General features: G+C 39.2%; 1 protein-coding gene across 1 annotated transcript in view; it reads left to right on the forward strand.

The window, feature by feature from the left end:
- LOC127568975 (potassium voltage-gated channel subfamily H member 7-like) overlaps nucleotides 1-26,366 on the forward strand; it is a 361,581-nt gene that overhangs the window by 269,974 nt on the left and 65,241 nt on the right. The window contains exon 6 of the mRNA XM_052013243.1: nucleotides 9,412-9,626. Within this exon, the coding sequence (XP_051869203.1) occupies nucleotides 9,412-9,626 (215 nt within the window). The remainder of the gene's footprint in view (nucleotides 1-9,411; nucleotides 9,627-26,366) is intronic.

Genomic DNA, 26,366 nt, shown 5'->3' on the forward strand with positions numbered 1-26,366 from the left:
AACCTTTCTCTCTCTCACTCTCTCCCTCCCTCCCTCTCTCTGCATATTTAAAACCCTTTTTGAACTCTGTTGACCATTATTTTAGATAGTCTTGCTAATATTTCATTATTTGGCTTGTTCCCAAGTTGTGAATTCATTCTAGTAGAGGACCATGGAACATCTTTCCACATAAAAGGTGCTATATAAATGTAACATTATCTTTTATTTACCAAGTTGTTAAAGGAGAACAGAGATTATATCAGACTCCCGAAGCATCTAAAGACATTGCATTGTTGCGATATCATCTGGTTTTTGTTATTTTGCATGGCTCCTCCCTGGTAGTAGGTTTATAAAAATGAGTATTACCCATTAACCTTGAATGGAATACATTCACTAAACCACAAGTAAAATTGAATGAATTCTCAATTAAGTGTTGTGACCAAAATCCAATTAGACCTTTGTAATGTGGGTAGTTTCCATTGTATTTGCCAGGAGCGATCCAGAAATCATTTGAGAGTGTGTGAACTATTTGTTTTGGTCTCCCTGTTGGAGCTTAAATTGGAAGGCCTTGAGTAAAATACTGTGTCCCTTTTTTCTGTCAGCAGTTTCCACCCACATACAATTCACTGAATATCATTTTTTACTTCAGTTGTCTCTCCTACTCTCAGGAATAAAAATAGCTACATTTTGAAGCATATCAACATTACTGTAAAGGAATATAGGTCTCCCATAAATTTTCTTTCTGAGATATTTGCAGATTCAAAACAGTAAATAGTGTGCACAGTAAATAATATAGAGAATATCAGAGGAGAATTCATTTGCTGTTCTGCCATTTTTCAAATGGAAGTGAGGTCCTGATTGTTACAAGTTTTAAGTTTTGACAAAGGTATTGTCTCTGGTATAATGATGCTCAACAATACAACTCACAGTTTTAGGTTTGAGGCTGTGACCATCTACCCCCACCTATCTGACCCCTACTGCCTCCCATAATATCTAATTAAAAATAATGAGGATGTTTCCAGCAATTGCATTCTGCTCAAGGAGAGATAGACAGCGGTTTGTGCACATTCAGCTGGAGGTTGTCAAGCTGTTTACAGCAGTGTGCGGGCTAAAGAAAACTGTGCACAAAATGGCCATGCACAGGGTTCAGCTTCAGTCTGTCCTGATTGTGTTCTAACCAGAACTTCATGCATTCACCTGCTGCACTTGTTCTGAGCATTTGAACAGTGCCTATCATTTTCTTTCTCACAATACCAGGGAATAATTTCAGAAGATCCCAGCATCAGCCGAATATAACCTGCACAGAGTGAAGTCATGCCTGTACTTCTCAAAGGGGAAGAGCTCACTAGCTTCAACTACTGTTGAAAGTCATGGGACAAAATGGGGAACATGCAATACCGTAATGGCAAATGTCCTGGAAATCGTCTTGGAAGGAATGAAGAGGAGGAGACAAGTTCGGCATGCCTTTGGTCCTAGAAAGCACTCTATGGAGCTGTAGTGAAGCTTCACTAAGAAGATGTTAACAGTGAGGTCAATGTGAAGAGGAATTCCCCAGGACTTAGTCGCAGGATCTGGTCCCAGCACCTCTAGACATTTAATGACCTTGCTCCTTACTGTGTGGTATGAATATTATGTAGGAGTGATTATTGATAAAGAATGCTGGTGAGTGATGGAGCTGTCTGAAAACTTAATATCTCTCCAACATTCATATACACATCTCACTACGCAACCACTGAAGGCAAAAAAAAAGGCATATTGCAATGCAATCAGTAATGCAATTTCCTTTATCTTTCAGAAGTTTGTACGTCCCACAGCTAGCAGCAACAGACTTCAGATTTGCAATGGACCTGACCACTCTGATAGACTGTCAGTTTAAGGAAAGGTCCCTAACACTCGTGGGGTCAACAGCCCTATAGAAACTATATATTCTTCTGTTCATGACTCATTTCATCATCCTAACAGTCTCTTCTGGCTTGTAAGTTTCTGATGGTTTGAATGTGTTTTTTGTGTCCCTTCCCTTGTCATCAATGTGCACTTGTGCCTTGTCCTTTCCACAAGAAATAATACCTGAACAGACCTCAACCAATGACCCACAAGAATCAGAAGAAAAAGACAGCCTGTCACTCTGTCTGACAGTCATAGCCACCCGCTAAAATCTAGGAATTCCATGGGTACTGGGTGGTTTAGAGGTGAGCAGTAAATCACCAGACACAAGTGGACTGTTGCCGGCCCAGGAGCAAAGGGCAGGTCATGTGCTTGGAAGCTACAGTCACATAATGGTTCTGTTCCAGAGAACTCAGATAAAGCCAGCAGCTGAAGGCAGATACGCATGCACATTGTGAAGTTATGGACCGTAACAGATCTGCCTGCAGTACTGCCAAGAAATGTCTATAATCATAGAACTGTTACAGCATGGAAACAGGTTGTCTACTCCATCTCTGTCTCTCTGCAAAAGCAGTCCAGTTAGCCCCATGCCTTTCTTAGCAATTTTCTTGCAATCTTGCAGGTTCCTTTTAATCAGGTACTTGCCCACTCTTTTTCCAAAGCAATGATATAATCATGGACAACTTTGGCTGAAGGGCCCATTTCTGTGTTGTAAAACGCTATGAATCTAATCAGTTTCCAGATCATGACCTTTCACTGCATAAAATGGTTATTGCTAATGTCATCCCATTTCTTTTTCCAATCATCTTAAATCTGAGCCCTCCAGTTCCCAATCCTTCTGTCAACTGAATCCATTTTTCTGTATCTCCTCACTTTGCCCAGACTTTTGAAGATTTTGTACACATCCATCAATCACCTCCCTATCTTTTCTTTTCTAAGGAACACACAATTTTAGCTTCGTTTCATGAACCCTGCAATCATTCAACTACATTGTTTCTGCAAGTTAGCTAAGGTCTTGAAACCCTTTCTGGTCATGATTAAACCAGTGTTTTATAAATCTTCCACATAACCTCCTTGTTTTTGCACTCTATGCTGTTATTTATAAAGCGTTGCTTTCTCAAGCTATCCTGTCACCTTCATAGTTTTGTGCACATATACAGCCAGCTCTATTTGTTCCTGCGCACACTTTAGGACTGTACTTTTATATGCATCAAGCATTGAAGCATGGCTTGCCTAGAACCAACCATGAACACCGTTTTGTCTGGAGACACATCTGCTGCATCTGCTCTCAAGATGAAGCCTTCCATTCCAGGACATCTGAAATGTCCTCCTTTTGCAGGAAACATGGTCTCCTGATGCAGGGTTTCAACCTGATAGCCATAATTCCTCCCCGCTCCCCCACAAATGCGACTCAACCCACTGAGTTCATCCAGCAGATTGTTTATGCTGTCTTGTATGGAGCCAGGAGCCCAAGGCCCATCCTTCACGTAAGTGATGGCCTGTTGCAGACTCAACAATGGTGAAGCATCTCTAAGCTGACACCTCAGTTTGCAGTGCAACACAGAAAGAAATTTGGGAAGACCTATCTGGTTAAGTCAAATCATCTCTCTTTTTTCTGGGGCCGTACCTCTGCTATGGGACACGCTGCTCGGTCACAACCTTGTATGATCTGGGGAGTGTATTAAGTCACCACTGCCACCTTCTGTGTCTGGTGTCAGTCTGATCCTCACAGTGTTTCCATTTCTCCATGCTGGCTGGTCTTTGGCACTGTGCAAATGCTGCATCTGTCTTCTCTTGGCCATCTCCAGATGCTTTCCCACACTTATGCATTAGGCAATCTTTCTGATGTTTGGAGGAGATTTCTAATTTATCTACTCACAAGTTTTTTTTGCAGAGGACTGATCATCATCCCTCAGTTTGGGTGTTGGGGAAACTGAGGACACTCATCTCAGAGTCAGACTATGATGATTTAGCCTTCCCCAGCAGTTCTTGGCTGCCTTCCCAGTATTCTCTATTTTTCTGTTACTCTATGGATAAAGAGATGATGATGTTGTTGATAAAACTTTAAGAAGCTCACAAAGTTGCCTGCTGTGTACTCTGGCATTTTATCTGTGATCAGCACTTCAGATATGCCATCCCTGCCAAACTGTCCTTTGAACCGGTGAAGGACCTTTAATAATGGGCACTTCCTAACAAGTCAACCTGCCAGAAATTTGAAACATATTCAACTTTCATTTGATGTATTTTCCTACATAGATGAAGGAGATCTGACTTGACTTTTACCCAGGTTTTGAGAGGATGATGAGAGTGTGGCATTTTCCTTTAATGTTGCCTTTCTGAAAATCTGCAGGTTTTGCACTTCTACATATAGTTCTTATTCTTTTAAATGTTTAAAATTTTATTTACAGCATGGTGTCACGAACCAGCAACAAAAGAAACACACTGAGCATGATTCAGTGTTAAAAACTATTTTATTAATCACCACTATTGATAATACGTAAAATAAAAGTAAAAATGTTAGTAGGTTAGAATTCAAAAATGTTAAACCTTGAACGTTAACCCCAAAACCAAACTCTTCGTGTGTGTGTGTGACAAAGTCCAAAACTCCCAGTTCAGGAATGGTTCTTAAAGTTCAGTTCCGCAAGCCATAAGGTGAAACATGAGCAAGGGCTTCTTCAACAACCACCGTTGTCTAAAGATAAGACGTAGATGTAGAAAAACATAGAGAGAGTAAATACGAAATCCAAATGTTCCACGATGGAACCCCAGCGACACTTCAGTGTTTACTCGGTAGTGACTTCCTCACCTCAAAAAGCATCCGAATCGTGGTCGTCCACACACAAATACCTGTTTCCTTCTACAGGTCAGCAACAAAGTGAACTCCACCGGATTACTTCCAACTTCCATATATGGATTTCAGTGGCAGACACAGTTATTTTTTCTCATCCATCGATAGAGAAAACTAGCAGGCTGGTGTCTCTCTCCCTTCTATCTCTCTTCTCTTCTTCTTCTGACTTCTACAACGTCATTACGTCCTTTATCTTCTATTGACGTAAGCACGCCACACACACAAATACACACACACTCTCTATCTTAAAGGGACATTCACTGAGTCCATAACAATGGTAACAGGCCCTTCCGGCCCAGTGAGTCCGCACCGCCCATTAGCTGGGGTGGCTTTATTTGTCCCACCATGCACTCTCCCAATTGGATCATACAGGGCACTATCATTTAGGACACAGCTACAAGACTTCTCAATAGTGAGAGATTATACCTGATGTGCAATATTCCGATTTAGGCACAGCATCTAATGTTCCTAATTTCATCAAGCAATACTTTTGACACCATATGTTGGTACCTTCTTTATTTGTTGACTAAAGTACTGGAAATTGTCGGTAATTTGAACCATAAACAAAAGTACTTTGTTCATTAAGCAGTTTACAGAGCCACCAGCATGCTTATAATGCTTTGTTTTGCACAGCCTCTCAGGAACCCTCCATCCCAAATATTGTTAAAACACTAGCCTGCAGATAGTCACATACTATCCTGAGCATTGAAAGCACAATTATTGTTCTTATACTGAAAGCTCATTTAACACTTACATTACACAGAGAGACCTGAACCTTCAACCTTAGGCATCAGAGATATACTTCTACCTACTGATTCACAGCTTATGAATCAATTGAGATATGCAGAATGCAGAATTGAGATATGCAGACATTTGAAGGGTAGATAAAGGGAAACAAATTCCTCTTGTGGGAAAATTCAAACCATAGGGGTCCAAAATTAAGAGCACAACTGGGAGAAAATGAAACTAAAAGAAACACTTTTTCACATATAGAGTGGTGGAAGTTAGGGGCTTATTTCCTGAAAAAAAAATTGCATGCTGGATCAATTAGTATTTCAAGATTAACATTCTTCAGAGTATCAAGTGATATAGAATTTGTTTGAGTAAACATCAAATCTGTCAGAATATAACTTCATGGTGGCACAAGAGAGACTGCAGATGCTGGAAATCTGGAGCAACACACATGAAATGCTGGAAGAACTCAGCAGTCAGGCAGCATCTATGGAGGGAAATGAACAGTTACATTCTGGGAATGGTGGAACAGACTTGAGAAGCTTATTACCCTCTTCCTGTTTCTATATATATATATAGTTTCTGAGATCTTTATTTTTGCCTCAGCTTGTCAGATAATGTATATAACCGAAAATCAGATGAGGTAAGTTTAATGTTGCATATAAAAAGGTGGCACCTCAGATGCTGCAGCAATCACGCAGTTCTACAATGCAATTGTGACCTTGATTTGTGACCAAATTCTTAGAAGACAAGTTCTTCTGACTGAAAGATATAAGTGCTACCCCCTAATCAAATTGATCTTAAGATGTACTTTCATATATACCCAGTCTTCAGCAACTCTAAACAGCCAATTGACAAAGCTGAATAAAGAAAACTGTATTGATTGGCTAGAAAATAAGAAATATATAACTTTTACCTCCAATATGTCAAATCTTCATCCAATTGACAAATGCTCAGTTTAAGCTTGAATGTTGGATCACAACAATCAAGAAAGCTACCCTCAGGAATTGCATTACATGTGGAGAATCAAAAACTAAGAAGAAACTGGAAAAATGTTGACGTTCATTCCTTTGGAGTCTTCGTAATATAGTTTTGCAGCCTGTTATACTATCTGATATTTATTAACTGTGCTTGAGGCATCTGCGACAAAACATCCATTGTGTAATAATTTTTATCCTACTGTCAGCCTTATCTGGGCATTCAAGATTCTTTATGTGGTCATGTCAATCAACCATTATTCATTGGGAATATGGTTGGATCCAGCAGTATCATCCACTTGAAGTGATTTCCCACATTTTGACGTCCATTTATTATTTAATCAGATTGGAAATTATAGGAAATTGCATTGCAAACCTGACTTGGCATTAACAAGAAACTACAATAAAAAAAATGTTTTTCCTTTCTTTGATGTGCAATATTGGACCATGCTTGTCATTGTCAGTTGTCATACAACATTGGTCATGCTGCCAGACTGGTTTATTAATATCATCCTTAATATCGTATGATACTTGCTATCACCAGAGCTTTGTTCACTTTTCTCAAAGGTCAACTAACAGGATTGAAAACTTATGAAAACTCTAGCAAACAAAAACAATTTAAACTAACACTAGCTTTACTTCTGAATGTACAAACCATATAATTATCTAATGATCCACAGTAATTTTCTGTTCAAAATATGTAATAGCTGGTTTCTTCACTACTGGATTAACTATACATACTTTTTTTGCTGTTGCATTATTGGTGTAGTTATTAGCAAAAACCTAGATGTTTAATCAAACATTCGGTCACTGAAGATGGAAATCAAAGCTACTGACTATCCCACTTCTATTAAACTTCTGGTACCCCTGCAGAATGTTTCTATTACTCTGTGACTGACCTAACTTCTTTAAAAATTATTCAATTTTGCAAATGGAGGTGGATACATTTTTCAATAAAGTACTTATATATGTTATTGTTTTTCATGCATAATTCAGGAAAGAATTATATGATAATAATGAATTGCTCTTCATTTCTTCCTTGCACCAGTACTCATTTTAGTGCCCATCATTTGCTTAAGTGAAACACAAACATTGTCAAAACCTCACATTCATCACGCTAATTACTGAGCAACTTTTGTTAAACTGCTGTGTAAACACTAGGTTATTGGATGTTATCTACTGAAACTGCCCAGTGCTTAAGAGCAATAAACATCATGGGTTCTGATATCCTGCACCTTGAAAAAGGAGGTGAAAACAGAGTTTATTTTTCATGTGTAATCCATCTCAGTGGAATCAAACAGTGATAATGGCCTGGATCTTGATAATAAGAGCTATTGCTTTCAAATACAACTTACAGCATTCAGCCAATTAAGTAGAAACAAGATCATGTCAAAAGTGGAAATTCTCAATTTAAAGATCAGCAAGTCAAATCTATGTTTTTGCTATGCCATTGGACTCCAGATGTAATTCAGTGGCAGAGCTGAGTCCTACTGCGTTTTCTTGGTACTGTCTCCCAGATTGGACCTGGGAGGGTGCAGAGACGGGATCAGAGACTCCATTAATTTCACTGGGGATTGTAAAGCTGTGCATATGAAGCAAAGGGGAAACTACCTTCCTTTGATTTTAAACATTACAGTTTAGTTTAATGTTTTTAATGATTTATGTGGTTTAGGTGTTTTATCTAACTTTTCTGTTTACAAATATTTTAATATTTTAATTACTTTTAGTTATTTACCACATTTCTAATAGTATTTAAATATTTCTGTCAGAGACATATAAAAACTATTAAAAATGTATCACAGCTTTCACAACCAGCAAAGCTGGGAGCGGTATTTTGTCACCTGTCAAGGCTTTTAGTGAGGACACGGGAATAAGGCATTTCTCAATGTGTTACTGGAGGCCCTCCTGTTGTGCAAACCAAGCCACTGGAGCTCAGGATACCTCATTTCAGCAAAGGAGTGTTCTGCATCTGGGCCAGGAAGGTACATGAGTGGAGAGACTACATGTGGCATTTCCAGACAGTGAGCCCCAATAATAAGATTCAATATTTTTCTCATCAGGTTAAGAGTGACTCTATAGAAACTTCCTTCAAGCCCTACACTAAGTAAACTTAAAACAGATCTGAATCAAAATAAAAGTGCCTGAAAATGCAAAGAGGAAATATATAATCAACAGGCACTGTCACTTCAGTCAACGCAAATTGAAAAATGTCATCTGGTTGCAATTTTGTGCAAAAATATCTTTAGTTTCCAAAATATTGAAACAAAGCAGAGAAAAAGTTCATAGCTCATAGTTAATGACAGGAAATTACTTTTCTCAAGGATGTGTTTTTGAAAAACCATTAACTTGTGCTGCTAAACTTCAGAAAACAATTGCACAAAAATACTAGACTATTCTTATAATTATTGAACTGTTCACATTCATTTGGCCATTTGAAGCATAGTTCTGTATTGAATGTGTAAAAGTGACAAATGTTATTGAATTTTTGTTCTTGCATCAGGCAGAAATAAATATGCAACTATAATTCATCAAGCAATAGCTATTAACTGGCTGTTAATCTAATATATGATAATCTATGCTTTAATTTCGGCAAATGGCCAGATGACACCTGAGTTGGACATTTGCTCTATCAATCAGTATTGATCTTGCATGTGATGTGGTAACACAACTATCACTGTTTATGTGTGCTGTGTCTTTCTCGATTCCCTGAAGTAACACTGTGTATAGAAGGAATCTCCTTATTTCGAACTTAGAAAAATAAAAATTGAGGAATACAATGAATGCATTTTTAATTCACATACTTAGAAATTTCAATTAACCTTAATACCTGAAATTAATAATGTATGTTTTTATCGTTATTATTAAATAGATGAAATGGTCCTTCATTTAGAATTTATAAACCTAAAGCTCAGTCTAATAGAAAATGTGAAGCTGAGTAAAAGATCTGATGTGCAAAATAAACCTTACATATTTTACTGTCATTTTCCTCAGGACCTTTTAATCATATCAAGTCAAGCCTACTGGGCTCCACCTCAGATTCTAATCTCAACAAATATAGCACAATTAGCAAGATTCCTCAAATCACCCTGAACTTTTCTGATATAAAAGCTGAAAAGAAGAGTTCATCTCCACCTTCATCAGAGAAGACCATCATTGCACCTAAAGTGAAGGAAAGGACACACAATGTGACAGAAAAAGTGACACAGGTAAGAGCTTTGGCACAGAACAAAGTTTTAGCAAACTTATTCTCTTCTGAAGATTTTTTAATGAATTAATCATTATTATTCTTTACAATTTTGCAAACCCATGCTGGCCTTGTGACTTCCAGTAAAAACAGGCTGCAATCATGGAAACGTTTTAGCTGAGAAATAATACGTAATTACTGTACTTGTTCTGTCTTTTGCTAATGCTGCAATGCCACGTTCAATTATACAGAAAGAATGGGTTATAGAAAATTCTGCAGGTTGTGAGAGAGAGCAAAACAACTCATTTATTTTCAATAATGCCAAGAACTCCTATCACATTCATGGTAATAAGACTCATAGAAAATGAAGTCCAGAAGGTAACCATAGCTTCTGAAGGTACGTTATGAAGTGTAACTCAGTGCTGGGAAGTCCATACATCTGCACAGATTGCAGCACATGAAAAATCCAATTGCCAGTGCCACACAATCATTCAGACTTCACATTAGTTGACAGCTCCATTAATATGCAGAACAAATTTTTGGAGCATTCTGGAACAAAACGCAAATGACCTTAGAGCAAGAGAAGTTGTTTGTCCCAAGCTGTTGAGGTGAGCAAACTATTGCACCAGTGTAACCTCTCTTAAAAAGCCATTTTAGAAAAGATATTTCCATAGGGGTGTTTGCAGATGTTTAACAGAGGATTTCTTGGTTTCGGCTCATTAACTGGCAACATGAGAGAGGTGTTTCATCAGCCACAACCTGGAATAAGGCAATAAAATGTTTGGAAAAATGAACTTCATGTATTTCAGTGTTTAGTCCAATAGCAAATTTCTGAAATCATATAGATTTAACAAGGAATAATAACATTGCAACAACTTGATAAAATACTAAGCAGTAATAGAGAGAGGCACATGATCAAATCTACACTTAATCACATTAATAGAGATGGTTTTTGAAATCATTTGGCTTTCTTGAAATTGAACACGTATTATGTCATGTAATTTGTTAGAAACTTTCATAATGGTATTGAACTTCTATTCTAATGTTGTGTTGCTGTGGTCTTGATTTGACCTGTTCAGAGTATTTGCAAATGTATGAATGGCACTGTGATATAACATTTTTCTCCTATATGGGAGAGAAAATGTTTCAAATTCAGTAATTCACCATAGACAATGTTTTTTCATCAATGTTTGCATTACACTCTCTACCAATGTGGAGGACTTACCGAACACAGGCAAAGCATAGCCTCTGCACTAGATTATTGTTTTTGTCCTTGGATAGTATGACCAGGGAATCAGTTCCAAGATTATTAATTGTAAATCAGATACATCAATGAGTCATCATTTCTAAAATGGGTTAATTCTCACTTTTTAATAGGGCATTCCCCATTCTTGTTCTACTTGAAAGGAAATTAAGTGTATGCATTGTCATGTAGTCACGGAGTCATAGAACGGTACAGCACAGAAACAGGCTCTTCAGCCCCTCAAGTCTCACTGACCGTCTAGCACCCATTTACATTAATCCCACCCTAACCCATTTTATCCTTTCCACATGTCTATCAACTCCTCACAGATTCCCACTCATCTACAGACTAGGGGCAATTGTTTACAGTATCCAATTAACCTACCAACCTACACATTTTCTGGCAAAACCAGGCATCTATAAGGCACTGTGGACTATCAGCAGCAACAGAAGTGTGCACCACCACAGTTTGTAAGCTCATGGTCCAGCATACCTCCCACTCTACCATTGCTATCAAGATAGAGCATCAACCCTGGTCTGATAAGGAGAGCTGAAGGGCACCCATGGAGCAGCAACAGGTGTACCTAAAGATGAGGTGCTAACCTGTTCAAGCATCACACAGAACTAATCAGCAAAAATGGCATGCAAGAGATAGAACTAAGTCATCTCACAATTAGTGGATCAGAACAAAGCTCTGCAGTTATGGAATCAAAGAATCATAGAATAATTATAACACAGAAAGAGGCCATTCAGCCCATCTCATCTGCACTGGCTCTCTACCAGATCAAATCACTAGTTTCACTTGCTGATCCCCTTCTCTGAAGCCTTGAAATTTTTCCTCCACCTCATATTTTTCCGGTTTCCTCTTGAAGGACACAATGGAACCTGCCTCCATCAAATGTGCAGGCAGTGCACTCCAGAAAGTATATATAATGATGAAGTGTGGGGATAGAGTGGACAGTGGGAGACTTTGGTGGGGAGGGGAGGGGCCTATTGATTCAGACATTCACAGTTCTGGCCTTCATCAACAGAAGCACAGAGCATAACAACAGGAAATCATGCAGAACCTTTCTGAAAGCCTCAAGTGAAGTATTATAGGAAGGATGTGATGGAATTAGAGAAGGCTCAGAAAAGATGTACAAGAATGGTTCCTGGGGCGAGGGACAACTGTTATGAGGATAGATTAGAGAGGCTGGGACTCTTCCATTTGAAGAGAAGCCTGAGGGGAGATTTATAGTAAATACAATGATGAAGTGTGTGGACAGAGTCGACAGTAAGAGACTGTTCACTTTAGTGGGAAGGTGTTCACGGAGGCTCAACAATTAGAAGCAGTCACAGATATGAAATAAAGGGAATAAAGGGATGAGAATTAAGAGTGACATGAGGAAAAACATTTATATGCAGCATGTGACTGGAAAAGGAACCATTCATCACAACCCTAGGTTGTCTGTTACTTAGCTAACTTTGTGTCCATGCAGTCAATGTCCTTTTAATTCCATATGATTCAGCTTTGCTGAAAAGCCTGTTATGTAGCACCCTATCAAAAGTCATGATGAAGTCCATGTACACCAGATCAACTGCATTACTGCTATCAACTGTATGTTATGTCATCAAAAAATTCTGTTAAATTGCTTAGACACAATTTGCCCTTAATTAACCTTAAGGTAATTGATCAATTTTCCTCCAGATGACTATGAATCCTGTCCTGGGTTATTGTTTCTAAAAGCCTTCCTACCACCAAGGTTGAACTGACTGGCCTGTAGTTACTTGGCTCCCTTTTTTGAACAAGGAAGTAGCATTTGCCACTCTCCAGTTCTCTGGCACCACCCCCATATCCAAAGAACACTGGAAGATTATGTTCAGTGCCCTCGTGATTTTCTTCCATACTTCCCTCAAAATCCTACAATGCATCCCTTCCAGTCCTGGTGACTTAATCTCTTTAAATTCGGCCAACTTTTCAAAATCCTCCATGCAGTCAATGTTTAGCATATCCAGCGTATCAGCTGTTACCTCTTTTACTACTGCTTTGGAAGCAGCTTCTTCGCTGCTAAGACAGATGTAAAGGATTCATTTAATACATCAACAATCCCTCAACAATTTGCAAGTTCCCATTTTTGTCCTTAATGGGTCAGATTCTTCCATGAACCACCTTTTCATAATTTTTATGTAGCAATACATGTAGTTGTAAATGTTGGTGGACAATTAAAGAGCTAATGTGAAGAGGAAGTTCCAAGGAGAGCTCCCATCATCATTGCTCGTGGGTCCTATCATATGAGTGCCAAGGTGAGGCTGAGAGATTTGCAATCACGTTCAGTCAGAAGTGTTGACTGAATAATCAATCCCAGGTTCCTCCTGAGACCCCCACCATCACAAAAGCCAGATTTCTGCCAATTCAATTCATTCTACCTGATTTCACAATTGGCTGAAGAGACTCGATGCAAAAGCTATAGAATTAGATAACACCCCCACCATAATACTGAAAAACTGTTCTCCAGAATTAGCCACACTTCTAACCACACTGTTCCAGTACAGTAAAAACATTGGCACCTCCCTGACAATTTGGAAAATTGCCCAGGTATGTCCTTTCACAAAAAGCAAGACAAATCCAATCCAGCTAATTAACATCCAATCCGTCTACTTTCCGTCGTCAAGAAAGTGATGATAGGTATTGTCGACAGTGCTGTCACTGGCAATTACTTCCCAATAAACTACTCACCGATGTTCAGTTTGGATTTTTCCAGACCTCATCACTGCCTTGGACCAAAGAACCGAAATTCAAAGGTGAGGTGAGATGAAAGTTATTGCAACTTTTTACTTAGTGTAGTTTCAAGGAGCTAGAAAAACTGACCTCAGTGGAATCAAGGGGAAAATGCTCCAGAGTCATAATTCACCCAAAAGCAATTGGCTGTGGTTGTTGAATAATAACCATTTCCAGCAAGAGAGTGCCTCACCATCTTCCTTTTGGAATTCACTGGCATTACCATCATCAAGTTCCCCACCATCTACATCCTGCAGTTACGGTTGACTAGAAACTCAACTCAACCAGCCATTTAAGAACTGTGGATACAGGAGCCGGTTAGAGGCTAGGTATCCTGCAATGAATGAATCACCTCCTGACACTTCCACAAGTCAGGTATGCACTGGAATACTCTTCACTTTCCTGCACGAGCACTACTCCAATAACATTCAAGTAACTTGACACCATCCAGGACAAAGAAGCCTGCATGATACTACCCCATCTACCATCCTAAGCATTCATTCCATTCACCAGCAGCACACCATCTGTGTATTATCTACAACATGCTCTTCAGTTACTCACCCAGGTAACTCCAACAGCACTTTCCAAACCCCAGATCTCTATCTTAACAAAGGCCAAGGACTTCAGAGACACATGGGAGCACCGCTTGCACGTCCCCTTCTAATCTCACACCATTCTGATTTGGAAGTCTGTGATTTGTCCTTTATCGTCATTGTGAAACTCACTGCCTAACAGAGCAGTGTGACTACCTTCACCAGAAGGACGGCAACGGTTCAAGAAAGTGGCTCACCGCTACCTTCTCAAGAGCAATTAGAGATGGGAATAAATGCTGATTCCATAAGTGAATAAATTGTAAAAAGCAATGATGCTACTATCTGTCAGTATACCTCTCCATTTATTACAATCCTTTGTAAAAGAATTGGTTAAGTTTGCCGACCACCTTCAAGTGGTAGGAAAATGCTCTGGTTGGATTTTTCTTGCACATGCACTATAAAGCTTTCTCTGTTACTTTTTCTTTATTTTTCTCTTATGAGGACATAGTTCCATCGCAACGTTCTACATCAAGCCTTCACATTGCCACCAACAGGAGTACACATATAAATATGATAAGATAAGATATCTTTATTAGTCACATGTACATCGAAACACGCAGTGAAATGCATCTTTTTGCTTAGTGTTCTGGGGCAGCCCGCAAGTGTCGCTACGCTTCCGGCACCAATGTAGCATGCCCACAACTTTCTAACCCGTACGTCTTTGGAACGTGGGAGGAAACCGGAGCACCTGGAGGAAACCCACACAGTCACAGGGAGAACGTATAAACTCCTTATACAGACAGTGGCCGGAATTGAACCCGGGTCGCTGGCACTGTAATAGGGTTACACTAACCATTACACTACCGTGCCTGCCCTTACACTACCATGCCTAGGCAATGTAATTTGTGAATTTAAGGATAGATCACTGAGTGAATCACAGTTCTAAAGGAGGAATTTGCTCAAGAGCAAAGTAGAGTTGAGGGAGTGGCATTGTCAAGGCTGGAGACTTTGAAAACAGCGAGGGAATAAGCACAGAAAACAATATTCTGTCATGAATGTTGTCAGCAACACTGTTGACACCTTGAACGCTGAGTCAGAGTCCCTTTTTCACTGCTGGATTTGACCCACTGGAAAATCACTTAGTAACAACAATATCAACAGACTTTGTACACATTGAAGACAATATATCAACTGGTCTTAGGCAGATTACACTCAAGCCGGTCTGCCCACACTAAGGGCCCTGCATGAAAAGAAGATGCTGAGCCACCATCATCTAATGCTCCTGGCATATATGTCTTCTCCAGCCAGGCTCCTCAAAGGATCACATACATGCCAGAACAGCAAAGTCTATCGATAGGCAGAGCAGGGTTAGTTTCAGATGGATCAAATGACCTTTCCCCAGAAGTTGACAGCAAGAAACATATAAATAGAACAGAACACAATAGCATTCTGAATCTTATCTGTATGTCTCAGTGAAGGATTACCTGATACCATCTGAACTTCATATGGGCATGAAGGAAATCATTAGGCATGGGGGTATGAAGAAAATATTCCCAGTTCCCAATCAGTTATATCTCCTGTTTCTGTTATGTTTCCTTTTTGAATGAACTGCAAAAGGCCCTGGTCTCCCATGAAGCATCCATTCCTTCCCTATTACAAATCAAATAATACAAAGCATCCTAGGTAACAGAAATTAATATACAAGATAAAACATCTGGGATCTGAGACATAGTTATAGAGTGTACCACCCTGATTGACTATCAATCAATATATTAGAATGTCTGTGTGGCATTTTAATGGTTGCATGAGTTGCACAAGGTGTATTTGGACCTGAATAAGCTGTGAGATGAACATCTGCATCCAACTGATGCATTAGCACAGAAAACACTGCTCAAAGTTTACTGGCTAGGACTTGTGAAGATTTATGAATGTGTCTGTTAACAAGGGGACCCAAAGAGCAAGGATCTCACCATATTATAACTTGCACAAATCTTGCAATTTGCTCTTTCCTCTCTTTTCTCCATTTGCTAGCTCTGTACTTGCTTGAAACTTATTGAATTGTCTTTTTCCAGTTCTGAAGAGAGGTAATTTATCTGAAATACTAAACACCTTTCTTTTGCCATCGATATAGCCTGAGCAGGCAGGTATTTCCAACATTTTCTTCAGATATCCAGCATCCACATTATTGAGCTTCTGTACCATATAAATGCATTGTTTTTCTCAAATTGATTGTATATTTTAAAAACTCTAACAGGAAGGCACCACTCAAGAGAAGAAATTATGACTCTATCAGCACCTCCCAGATACTAGCCACAGAATAATCCATGCATTGAGCATGCAAATCCAATCTACACAAAGCAAGGAAGCAAGATAACCATGTTTGTTATGTTGCTAAATGCAATTAGCATTGCAGGGACAGGTGAATGTAAATACAATAGGGCATACACTGAGCTCGGCAGTGGTGTGTGGCATTCTCCCTGCTCTTCCATCTGTTTTTACTCGATTTGAAGCTAAGCAGCCATCAATTTAAAGGCGAGCTGAACTGAAACCAGATGCCAAATTTGCCCAGATGGGGGGTGGCCAAATTGAAAACTGAGCAACAAATATAAAAATGCAGCCAAGCAAGGTAACATAAAGGCATATTTCCGAAGAATTTTCTGTTAAGTGTGTTGTAACAGCCCCCAACCAAGCACCAGATATGACAAAGGAGGTTACTGACTTTCAGAAAGAACACACATTGCCAAACCAAAGTCCAAGAACAATAAAAGAGTAGTGTCCTGAATCTGATGTCTTTTGTCTCCTATCAGCCCCCATGGGAGACAGCTGACAACCTTTTAACATCATGGTAGTTCTGAGAGAACATTGTTTTCAGATGGACATAAAAGTTCCATGGCAGCAGATGAAGGGGGATAATGGTGTACTTTTCATGGCCAAGCCAATATTTATCCTTTGGTATCTGAGCACTTCACTCCTCACTGTTTGTATGACCTTGTCCTGTAAAAATTGCCCATTCATCAGAACAGCAATACTTATGCTGCAAAAGTAATTCAGTCACTGTGAAGCACCTTGGGATGTCTAACGAATGTGAAAGTTATTAAATACCTGTATGTTCTTTTCCTAATTTACAATGGGTTGGAAAGTCACTTAAACTGCACCCCAGTGGCAAAATAAACTCTATTATCCCAATCAAATTTTAAAAGACCACCAAATGGTAATGAAGTGTAAGTGGATTTGAAGTGCTTTGAGAGGCACATTTGTCTTTGTTAGTTTTAGCAAAATTGACAGATTTATTTTAAAAAGTTGAGTATTGCTAATGTTATAAATTACATCTTCCCCTGTGTCAGCTGTCACCAATTGGAAAATAATGTCCTGAGACTGAGATTTAAAATTGTGTTCTTTATTACATTTTAGTTATGTAATCTCAAAAAGGTGCAGAGATACAGGTTTCAGGATATATAGGAAGAGGGCCATTGTATTAATAGGGCATTTGAACAGGAAAGTAGCATTTGGAAAGCTCAAATTCTGGCAGTGCTATAGATTAACACTAATTGGGATTTATACTGGCAGTTAAACTAAACTTTAACAAGGAGGAGGAGCAGAATTACATTTAATTCTCATCTATAAATACCAATCGTCTCAGTCCTAGTTGTTAGAGGGATTTCCAAAGCTTTCTACATGAAAAGTAGCAGTTAACTGGATTTTCATTTGTCTTTGGCATTTGTGTTTAAATCAGCTAGAATCCTGTTAGTAAAGACATGGGTTCTGATCCAATTCTTTTTCAATTCACTGCAGTTTCAAGTACCTGCTTGTCAGTGTACCACCAAGGTTATGTTTGGACTTGAGCTACATAATGGACTATTTCTAATGTGTAGCTTTATAACAGCTCATTAAAATTCTGAAAAGGTCAAAAGAGTAGTAAAATAAATTTGAGCTGTGAGGAGATGGAAGACAGCTAGTAATGAATTTGTATTTAGACACTGCAGGGTCCTTCTAGCAAAGGATATACAGTAAGTTTGGAAGCCTTAAATTGATAATTTAAAGATAAAATGAATGGGTACCAAAATTCCTGGTCTGTGCTCCTAAAATATTGTAGAAGTTCGTTAATGTTTCCTCATTCATCTATGTATTGTCTTTAATTCAAATTCAAATTAGTTAATTATTTTAATTATTCATACATGTTTTTGTCTGCAATCCATAGAACTAATATTTGATGTGCTTGTATTCTAATTTATAGAAAATACATTGCTCTCCATATTGATAGATCATTCCTGGAAGAAGATAGATCATTCTGGTTGTTGGGTACATATTTTTCGAAAACTAGTGTTTCATTGGTTTGTGAGAGGTATTTTCCACCTCTTTAATATGTGTTCAGTGTACTTCAAGCTATCCTTGGAAATATTCATATGAATGATTGATTGTTCTGTCATGTTGTAGTGCATGAATGTTGAATAAGCAGCAGATTCACCTTGTGCTGGAGGTGAGTTCGGGCAGGTCATGCACACGTCACAGGAGAATGCCTCATTGAATTGGATGAGAGAGCATGAAGGCCCATTTCGGGATGTACCAAATTAACAGACTGCCCAGCCTTCCACTATTGGAAATAAAATCCTTTCTGTTCATAATTCTATTCAAATGCTGGAATCTGTATGTTGGAGTGGGAATTCTTATTCTTTTCTGGAAGAGAAGGGAGGAGGACAATGTTTCAAACATTTTTTACACCATTGCTCCAGTTTTGGGTCACACTGTTTGACACGCCCAGTGGAATCAAACACCATGGATATAAGGTATTAATAGAACCAGTGGAACTTTAACAGGAACCAGAGTGGGAAAGGTTTCCTGTCAGGGTGAAGCAATTTGATGGCTTATAGCAATGTTAGAGATCTAAATTTCAGGACTTTGAATCCAGTGTTGGTCAATGAACCTTGGGATGGTTGTTGAAGTCATAAAATGGGAATGAAGAAGACTAACAATGGAGATAATAAGAGGTAATTTTGAAAGAGCCCACCTGAGGTTAGCAATTGGTGGAGATAGGGGAAGTCAGCATGAGATTCTTTCTTCTAGATCCTAATCATAACACAATCAAGACTGTACCAAAAACAAAGAGACCTGGAAATTGGAGTGCAGCATAGTAGGTGAATCAAAACATAAAACATATAATCGTAGTGGGGTCCACTGACAATGTTTCAGCCATGAACCTGTTCAAGGTCCGTGACCCGAGGCTCCAAAGTGCTTGAAGGAAAATGTGATAACTGGAAGCTGGCCGAGAGGTCAGGAGGGAAAAGAGGGCTGGGGGTTGAAGGCAGGATCGGGACCTAGGCAAAAAGAAAAAGAAGTCTGGGAGGACTCAAGACCAGGTGATCATAGGAGTTGCAGGATCCAAGGAGATGGGAGGAAAGGTGTTGCTGCCCCTGGGGTTCAGTCTTGGGCATAGGTGATGAAGACCTCAGGGATTTGAAGCTTTTAATGACCAGAAAGGTCGAGACCTTGGGTGATTGGAGGGACTGGGGCTCAGTCTACCTGGAACATGAGTGATTGGAGTGGTCAGAGTGGATTGGGACAATTTGTGATCTCAGGGTGGGGGGAGTGTGTGAGAGATCAGGTGCCTTAGGGGTTGGACAGAATGGTCCAAGGGATATTTGAAGATCAGGATCACAAGGAATGGATGGGTTGGCACTATAAAGGAACAGACAAGTCAGGCATCCCAGGGCATTAGGTAGCTCAGGGCCATTAATGATTCGGCCCAATTTCAATGTAAGTAAGCAGCTGATCCTTGAGTCTGTGTTGCTTGACAGCTTTGTCAAGGTACCTTCCATCACTTTGCTGATGTTCATGAACAAACTAATTGGGTAATGTTGGCTGGCTTGGATGTTTTCTGTTTCTGATGATCAGGACATAACTGGGCAGTTTTCCAATCTTCGCATAGATGTCTCGGTTTGAGGATCTAATGCAAGCTGTGACAGGTTCTGGAGCGAGTCTTAAGTATTACAGCTGAGATGTTGTGAGGGCCGAGAGCCATTGGTGTATCTCCTGCACTCAGCTGTTTCTTGATTTGTTAGAGGTATTTTCCGCCTCTTTAATATGTGTTCAGTTTACTTCAAGCTATCCTTGGAAATATTCATATGAATGATTGATTGTTCTGTTTTGTTGTTGTGTATGAATGCTGAATAAGCAGCAGATTCACCATGTGTTGGAGGTGAGTTCAGGCAGGTCATGCACACGTCACAGGAGAATGCCTCATCGAATTGGATGAGAGAGCACGAAGGCCCATTTCGGGATGTACCAAATTAACAGACAGATTGAGTTCAGTTTCAAATTTGAGAAGGAGAAGCTGAAAACTGGTGTATCGATATTTCAGTGGAACAAAGGAAATTACAGTGGCACGAGAGAAGAGCTGGCCCAAATTGATTGGAAGAGTAAGCTAGCTGGAGGGACGGCAGAGCAGAAATAGATAGAATTTCTACAAGAAATAAGGAAAATGCAGGATAGATATATTCCAAGAAAAAAGGTTTTGAATGGAAAAAAGACACAAATGTGGATAACGAGAGAGGTTAAGGCTAAAATAAGAGCAAAAAGGAGGCCATATAAGGAAGCAAGAATTAGTGGGAAAACAGAAGACTGGGAAACTTTTAAAAACCTGCAGAAAGAAACTAAGAAAGAAAAGATGAATTATGAAAGGAAGTTGGCAGATAACATTTGAAAGGATACTAAGAGTTTTTTTTTAAATATATGAAGAATAAAAGAGAGACGCGGGTTGATATAGGACCAATCGATAATGGTGCGGGAGATATTATACTGGATGATAAAGAGATGGCAGAGGAACTAAATGAGTATTTTGCATCAGTCTTCGCTGTGGAGTACATCAGCAATATATTAGATAGTCAGGGGTTTCAAGGAATGGAACTGAGTTCAATTAAGATTACTAGAGAGATGTTAGGAAAGCTAAATGGACTAAGATAAGTCTCCCGCACCGGATGAGGTGCATCCCTGGGTTCTGAAGGAGGTGGCTTTAGAGATTGCAGAAGCACTAGTAATAATTTTCCAGGCATCGATAGACTCCGGCATGGTTCCGGAGGACTGGAGGGTCACAAATGTAGTTCCGCTGTATAAGAGATAAAGGAAATTACAGTCCTATTAGTCTGACATCGGTGGTGGGAAAGTTATTAGAATCGATCCTCAAGGATGAAGTTATGGAATACCTAGAGGTGCAAGGCAAGATAGGTCCAAGCCAGCATGGTTTTGTGAAGGGAAGATCCTACCTGACCAACCTATTGGAGTTTTTTGAGGAAATCTCAGGTAGGGTGGATAAGGGAGAACCTGTAGATGTTGTGTATTTAGACTTTCAAAAGGCCTTCGACAAGGTGCCGCACGAGAGGCTGATTAATAAGATGAGAGGTCATGGAATTACAGGTAGGATACTGGAATGGGTGGAGCATTGGCTGGTTGGTAGAAAGCAAAGGGTGGGAATAAAAGGATGCTGTTCTGGTTGGCTACCGGTTACTAGTGGTGTTCCGCAGGGGTCGGTGTTGGGACTGCTTCTTTTTACTTTGTGCATTAACGATTTGGATGATGGAATAAATGGTTTTGTGGCTAACTTTGCGGATGACACCAAGATAGGTAGAGGAGTAGGGAGTATTAAGGAGACAGCAAGGCTGCAGAGAGACCTAGATAGTTTAGGAGAATGGGCAAGGAAATGGCAGATGAGATTCAATGTTGAGAAATGTGCAGTTGTACACTTTGGAAACAGAAATAAACGGGCAGATTATTATCTAGAAGGGGAGAAAATTCAAAGTACAGAAGTACAAAGTGACTTGGGGGTACTTGTGCAGGATACCTTAAAGGTTAACCACCAGGTCAGATCAGCAGTAAGGAAAATGAAAGCTATGTTGGCATTCGTTTCGAGAGGTACAGTGTATAAAAGTAGGGAGGTGTTGATGAGGCTCTGCGGGGCGCTAGTGAGGTGTCATTTGGAATACTGTGTGCAGTTTTGGGGTCCATATCTTAGGAAGGATGTGCTGATGTTGGAGAGGGTTCAGAGTAGATTTACGAGGATGATTCCCAGAATCAAAGGGTTTACATATGATGAGCATTTGTCGGCTCTTGGACTGTACTCACTGGAGTACAGAAGAATGAGAGGGGACCTCATAGAAACATATAGAATGTTGGAAGGACTGGAGAGAGTAGATGTGGCCAAGCTGTTTCCCTTGGTGAGTGAGTCCAGGACCAGGGGGCACAATCTTAGAATTAGAGGGTACAGGTTTAAAACAGAGATGAGGAGAAATTTCTTTAGCCAGAGGGTAGTGAATTTATGGAATTCTTTGCCACATACAGCAGTGGAGGCCCGATCATTGGAGGTGTTTAAGGAGGAGAAAGATAGTTATCTATTTAGTCAATGTATCAAGGGATATAAGGATAAGGCCGGAAATTGGGGCTAGAAAGGAATAGTTTGTTTTTTTTTCCTCTAGCTCATGGAGCAGACTTTTTTCCCCCATTTCTCATTTCCTTTTTCTTTTTCTTTTTCCCTTTCTTTTCTTTGGAGCAGACTCAATGGGCCGAATGGCCTACTTCTGCTCCCTTTTCTTGTGATCTTGATACTTTATGGTGAATCAAGTTGTCTGAAGACTTTCTTCTGAGATAGTGGTGATCTCAGGAGGAGGTGGATGTAGATCCGCTTGACACTTCTGGCTAACGAAAGTTGTGTCCATCGTTGAAGCTGAAAATGCTCTTGGAACCTTCTCCTTCCATTAGCTGTGTAATTGTCCACCGTGAGGTATGACTGAATTGTGGAGTCTTTGAATCTGATCCATAGGTTGTGAAATTTCCACATGCCTTTGCTCACCTTCCACAGCTTCTTTCCAATGAAGCAAAACACCCAGTTATGTTAAAATGGCACAGTTACAGATTTTGTGGCATTGTTCTTTTGATGCCCTGTTCCTTCCATTCTTCAACCAATATCATACAGGAGCACGTTCAAATTAAGATAAAGAGTTGCCCTTGCTAAACCCTGTAACATCAGCCTCTCTGTCCACCAGCAGGAAGAATTGTGCGTGTCAGCTCAGTTTTTGTCAGGAGCAAGCAATCCACCCCTTTTATAGGTCAATTCGTACTCATGTCCTGCACAGGTTAAAGGTCAGTAGTGAAGTGTCTCCTCTTCTGCTTCTGAACGATACCCATGGCCAATGCAAGGATGATTAAATTTCACCACTGAGAAATTATAACTAGCAATGTTAGAAACAGATATGCACAGAGTTCCAAACCAAAAGAGTTGATAAACAAATCCTAAAAATAAACGAAAAACCAAAGCAAGATCTTGCAGATACTAGTTATCTGAAGGAGAAACAGTAAATGCTGACAAAAAAAATAACAATCACAAAACACTGAGATCTGTGTGATTTTCAGCCTCTTCTGTTTCTAATTTATATTAAAGATGTTTCATTCATAAATGACACAATAAATTTTAAGTTGTTCCATTCTTTAAAATGATTGAAACTATATGTCAAAAATAAAACTAAATGTAAATATTATTAACATAAAAATTTAAATATGCAAATTGATGCAACCTGAGGCAGTGTTTAGAGGCTGCTGAGGTTGTTCACAGGGCAAGTTGTGTCATTGACTCCGTGGGCCTCATTTTGACATGGAGTCTGTTTTCAGCAGGTCGCTCAAGCCACAGGTAACATAACTCTAGATTCTCATTTAAATCCAATTGACTGACATCCCATGTTTTAGTCAGGATGTTAGTTGCTAGAAATTAAAAGTCATACAGCTCAAAACTGAAGCCAAGTTCCTGGCAGGATTGACTGCCAGGACCATCCCATGCAGGGCTCGATCTGGCAAATGGGTGTGTGTCCACTGAGGGGAAAACCAAAGTTTTACCAATGGAAGTAGAGGAGCATTCTTGCTTTACCAGGGGCAGAGGAACATTTTTAACTCCCTTTTAACAATTCTTAACTCCCTCCAAAAACCTTTGCAGGCTGCACTTGTACTTAGTTTGCAATGAGAGCTTTACTTATTTTTTGCTTTGTTGCTGAAGTCCTTACCAGTTGTTTCAATATGTCATTTGCAAATTGCAGAAAAATATGCCTATTTTTAATGATCCTTGAGAGATCTGCTATCTTACCTGTTTTGAAATAACTGAATATCAGAAACCAACAGAAGGCTGTTTAGAGTTGGTGAAATGAGACAGAATCACAGATATCTGCCAGATTTATCCTTCAGTCGCTTTATCTTATTTGTTGGATATTTTAAAAAAACATGAAGCCCAGATGGACAGACATGTCACCTCCATGTGAACCAGATCCTTCCTGTAAATGACCACTGAGAAGCAGTCCAACTATTATGGCTAATTAGGTTAATTAAATTACATTTGCCTATGGCGTGCAAGTGAAACGTGCCTTCTGCTAATTATGCAATCTAAGTATCCTTCATAAAATTTGGAAATCTCAGGAAGTTACAAAACCAGGGAATTGCATTAGATGTAATTAAGATAAAAATATTGCTGTAATTTGGATATGGATAAAAAAGTAAATCCTATCAGAACTTATTTTCAAGTTCCCACATCAATTGTGACTAAAGTTAGGCAATTTGTGGACAGTTCTTTTCTCTACTCGATTATAAAAGTTAAGTAATAATGTGATTAACAAGCATAATGCATAAAAGCCCTTCGCTCAGTAGAGAAAACAAATTTTCAACCGATCACCTGAGTACGATTTGAACTCGTTCAAACCTTCAAATGTTCTGAGTCTCTATCAAAGCCTTCACTTCAACTCATATCATGTATTCATTCTTTGATTCCATTCCAAACCTGATAAAACTGAACCCAACTGATTTATAGTTGGATTATATCTAAAACATCTTTTCGTTATTTAAAGAATAGCCCAAAATGAAAATAGCCAACTATGTTTTCTTTCAAATAAAGATCTTCTGCTGTTTAGTATCCATGAACTCCTGCATTAGCTTCATGTATTGGCACTTCATTTCAAGGTACCTCTTATGCTGCTCCTGGCACACAGCTGCACACTCCTCATTGAGCCATAGTTAGTCCCCCAGCTTAACCACAAAGTGAGGAATTAGTTAGGTTCTGAGGTCACATATTGCGGTGGAATACAATTCTTCTGCTGCTGATAGCTCAGACAACTTGAATTCCCAGTGTGGGATTACTTTCTCCTGGGAGGATTATATCTCAATCGTTTTGAAGTCACCATTGCGACTGCTAGCTTTTTATTCCAAACTAATTAAATAACTGAATTTAAGTTACTTAGCTGGCTTGGTGGGATTTGAACTGGCATAATTTTTCATGTGTAGATAGTTGGCAAGGTTATTCAGCTAACTGATTCCATCGCTGCTTTTCCTGGGTCTACGTTAAACCAACACTTATGAACCTACATTTTCCACTCATATCGCTGATAGCAAGCAGGAGTCTAGATCTTAGGTTGATCTTTTTCTTTCCTTCACTTAGAAATGGTGAAACTAATTAATTAACGTTATCCTAGCTAACATTAACTGAATCAGCATTATCTAAGGATTAACCATTCAACTCTGCGGAACTGTAGGCTAATGGCATTTTTCCAGCAGGTTTTCAGGGGAATCCTACCTTTCTTTTTATTTAATTGGAGTATTTCTCATTAAGTAGCAAAATCATAGAAAGTAGAGTTCCAAAGAGCAGTCTGATTTCAGTAACTCACATCTATCTAATTAATATGGAACAGTACAATGCACAGTAACAACAACAAGGATGAATTTGTAGAATGAGATTTTGCATCTCTTTCTAATATGTCTTCTAACCTGCTAACTATGATCTATTTGTTCCATTATTATATTTGCACTCTTCATTGATGTGGTTAGTTTAATTGCTCTAAAAATAAAAATGCTGTGATGAAGTTGGATGACTGTCATTTATATGCCTAGGATTCTCCAGGTAGGATGCTAATAGGGGAAGTTATCCTTGGACTTGACAATGGCACTGAAGGATGTCAAGAAATTCATTTCTCATTATGTAAAACTCTTTATATTATTTCCTTCTTAGTAATAGGAAAGGAGAAAATGCTACTGAAGTATAAATTAATTAGAACATTTGGTTTGTCAGCATCTCCTTAATGAAGAAATATGCATACAGGATTTAGATCAGTCTCAATCCTGATTTGCGTTTTTTGTCATTAAACAACCCGGGGTCCATTACAGCACCAAAGCCAAAAGATATAATAAGAAAAGGCCAGGAAGTAAAGATAAATCA

Source organism: Pristis pectinata, chromosome 1 (genome assembly GCF_009764475.1).
Source record: "Pristis pectinata isolate sPriPec2 chromosome 1, sPriPec2.1.pri, whole genome shotgun sequence".
NCBI lineage: Eukaryota > Metazoa > Chordata > Chondrichthyes > Rhinopristiformes > Pristidae > Pristis > Pristis pectinata.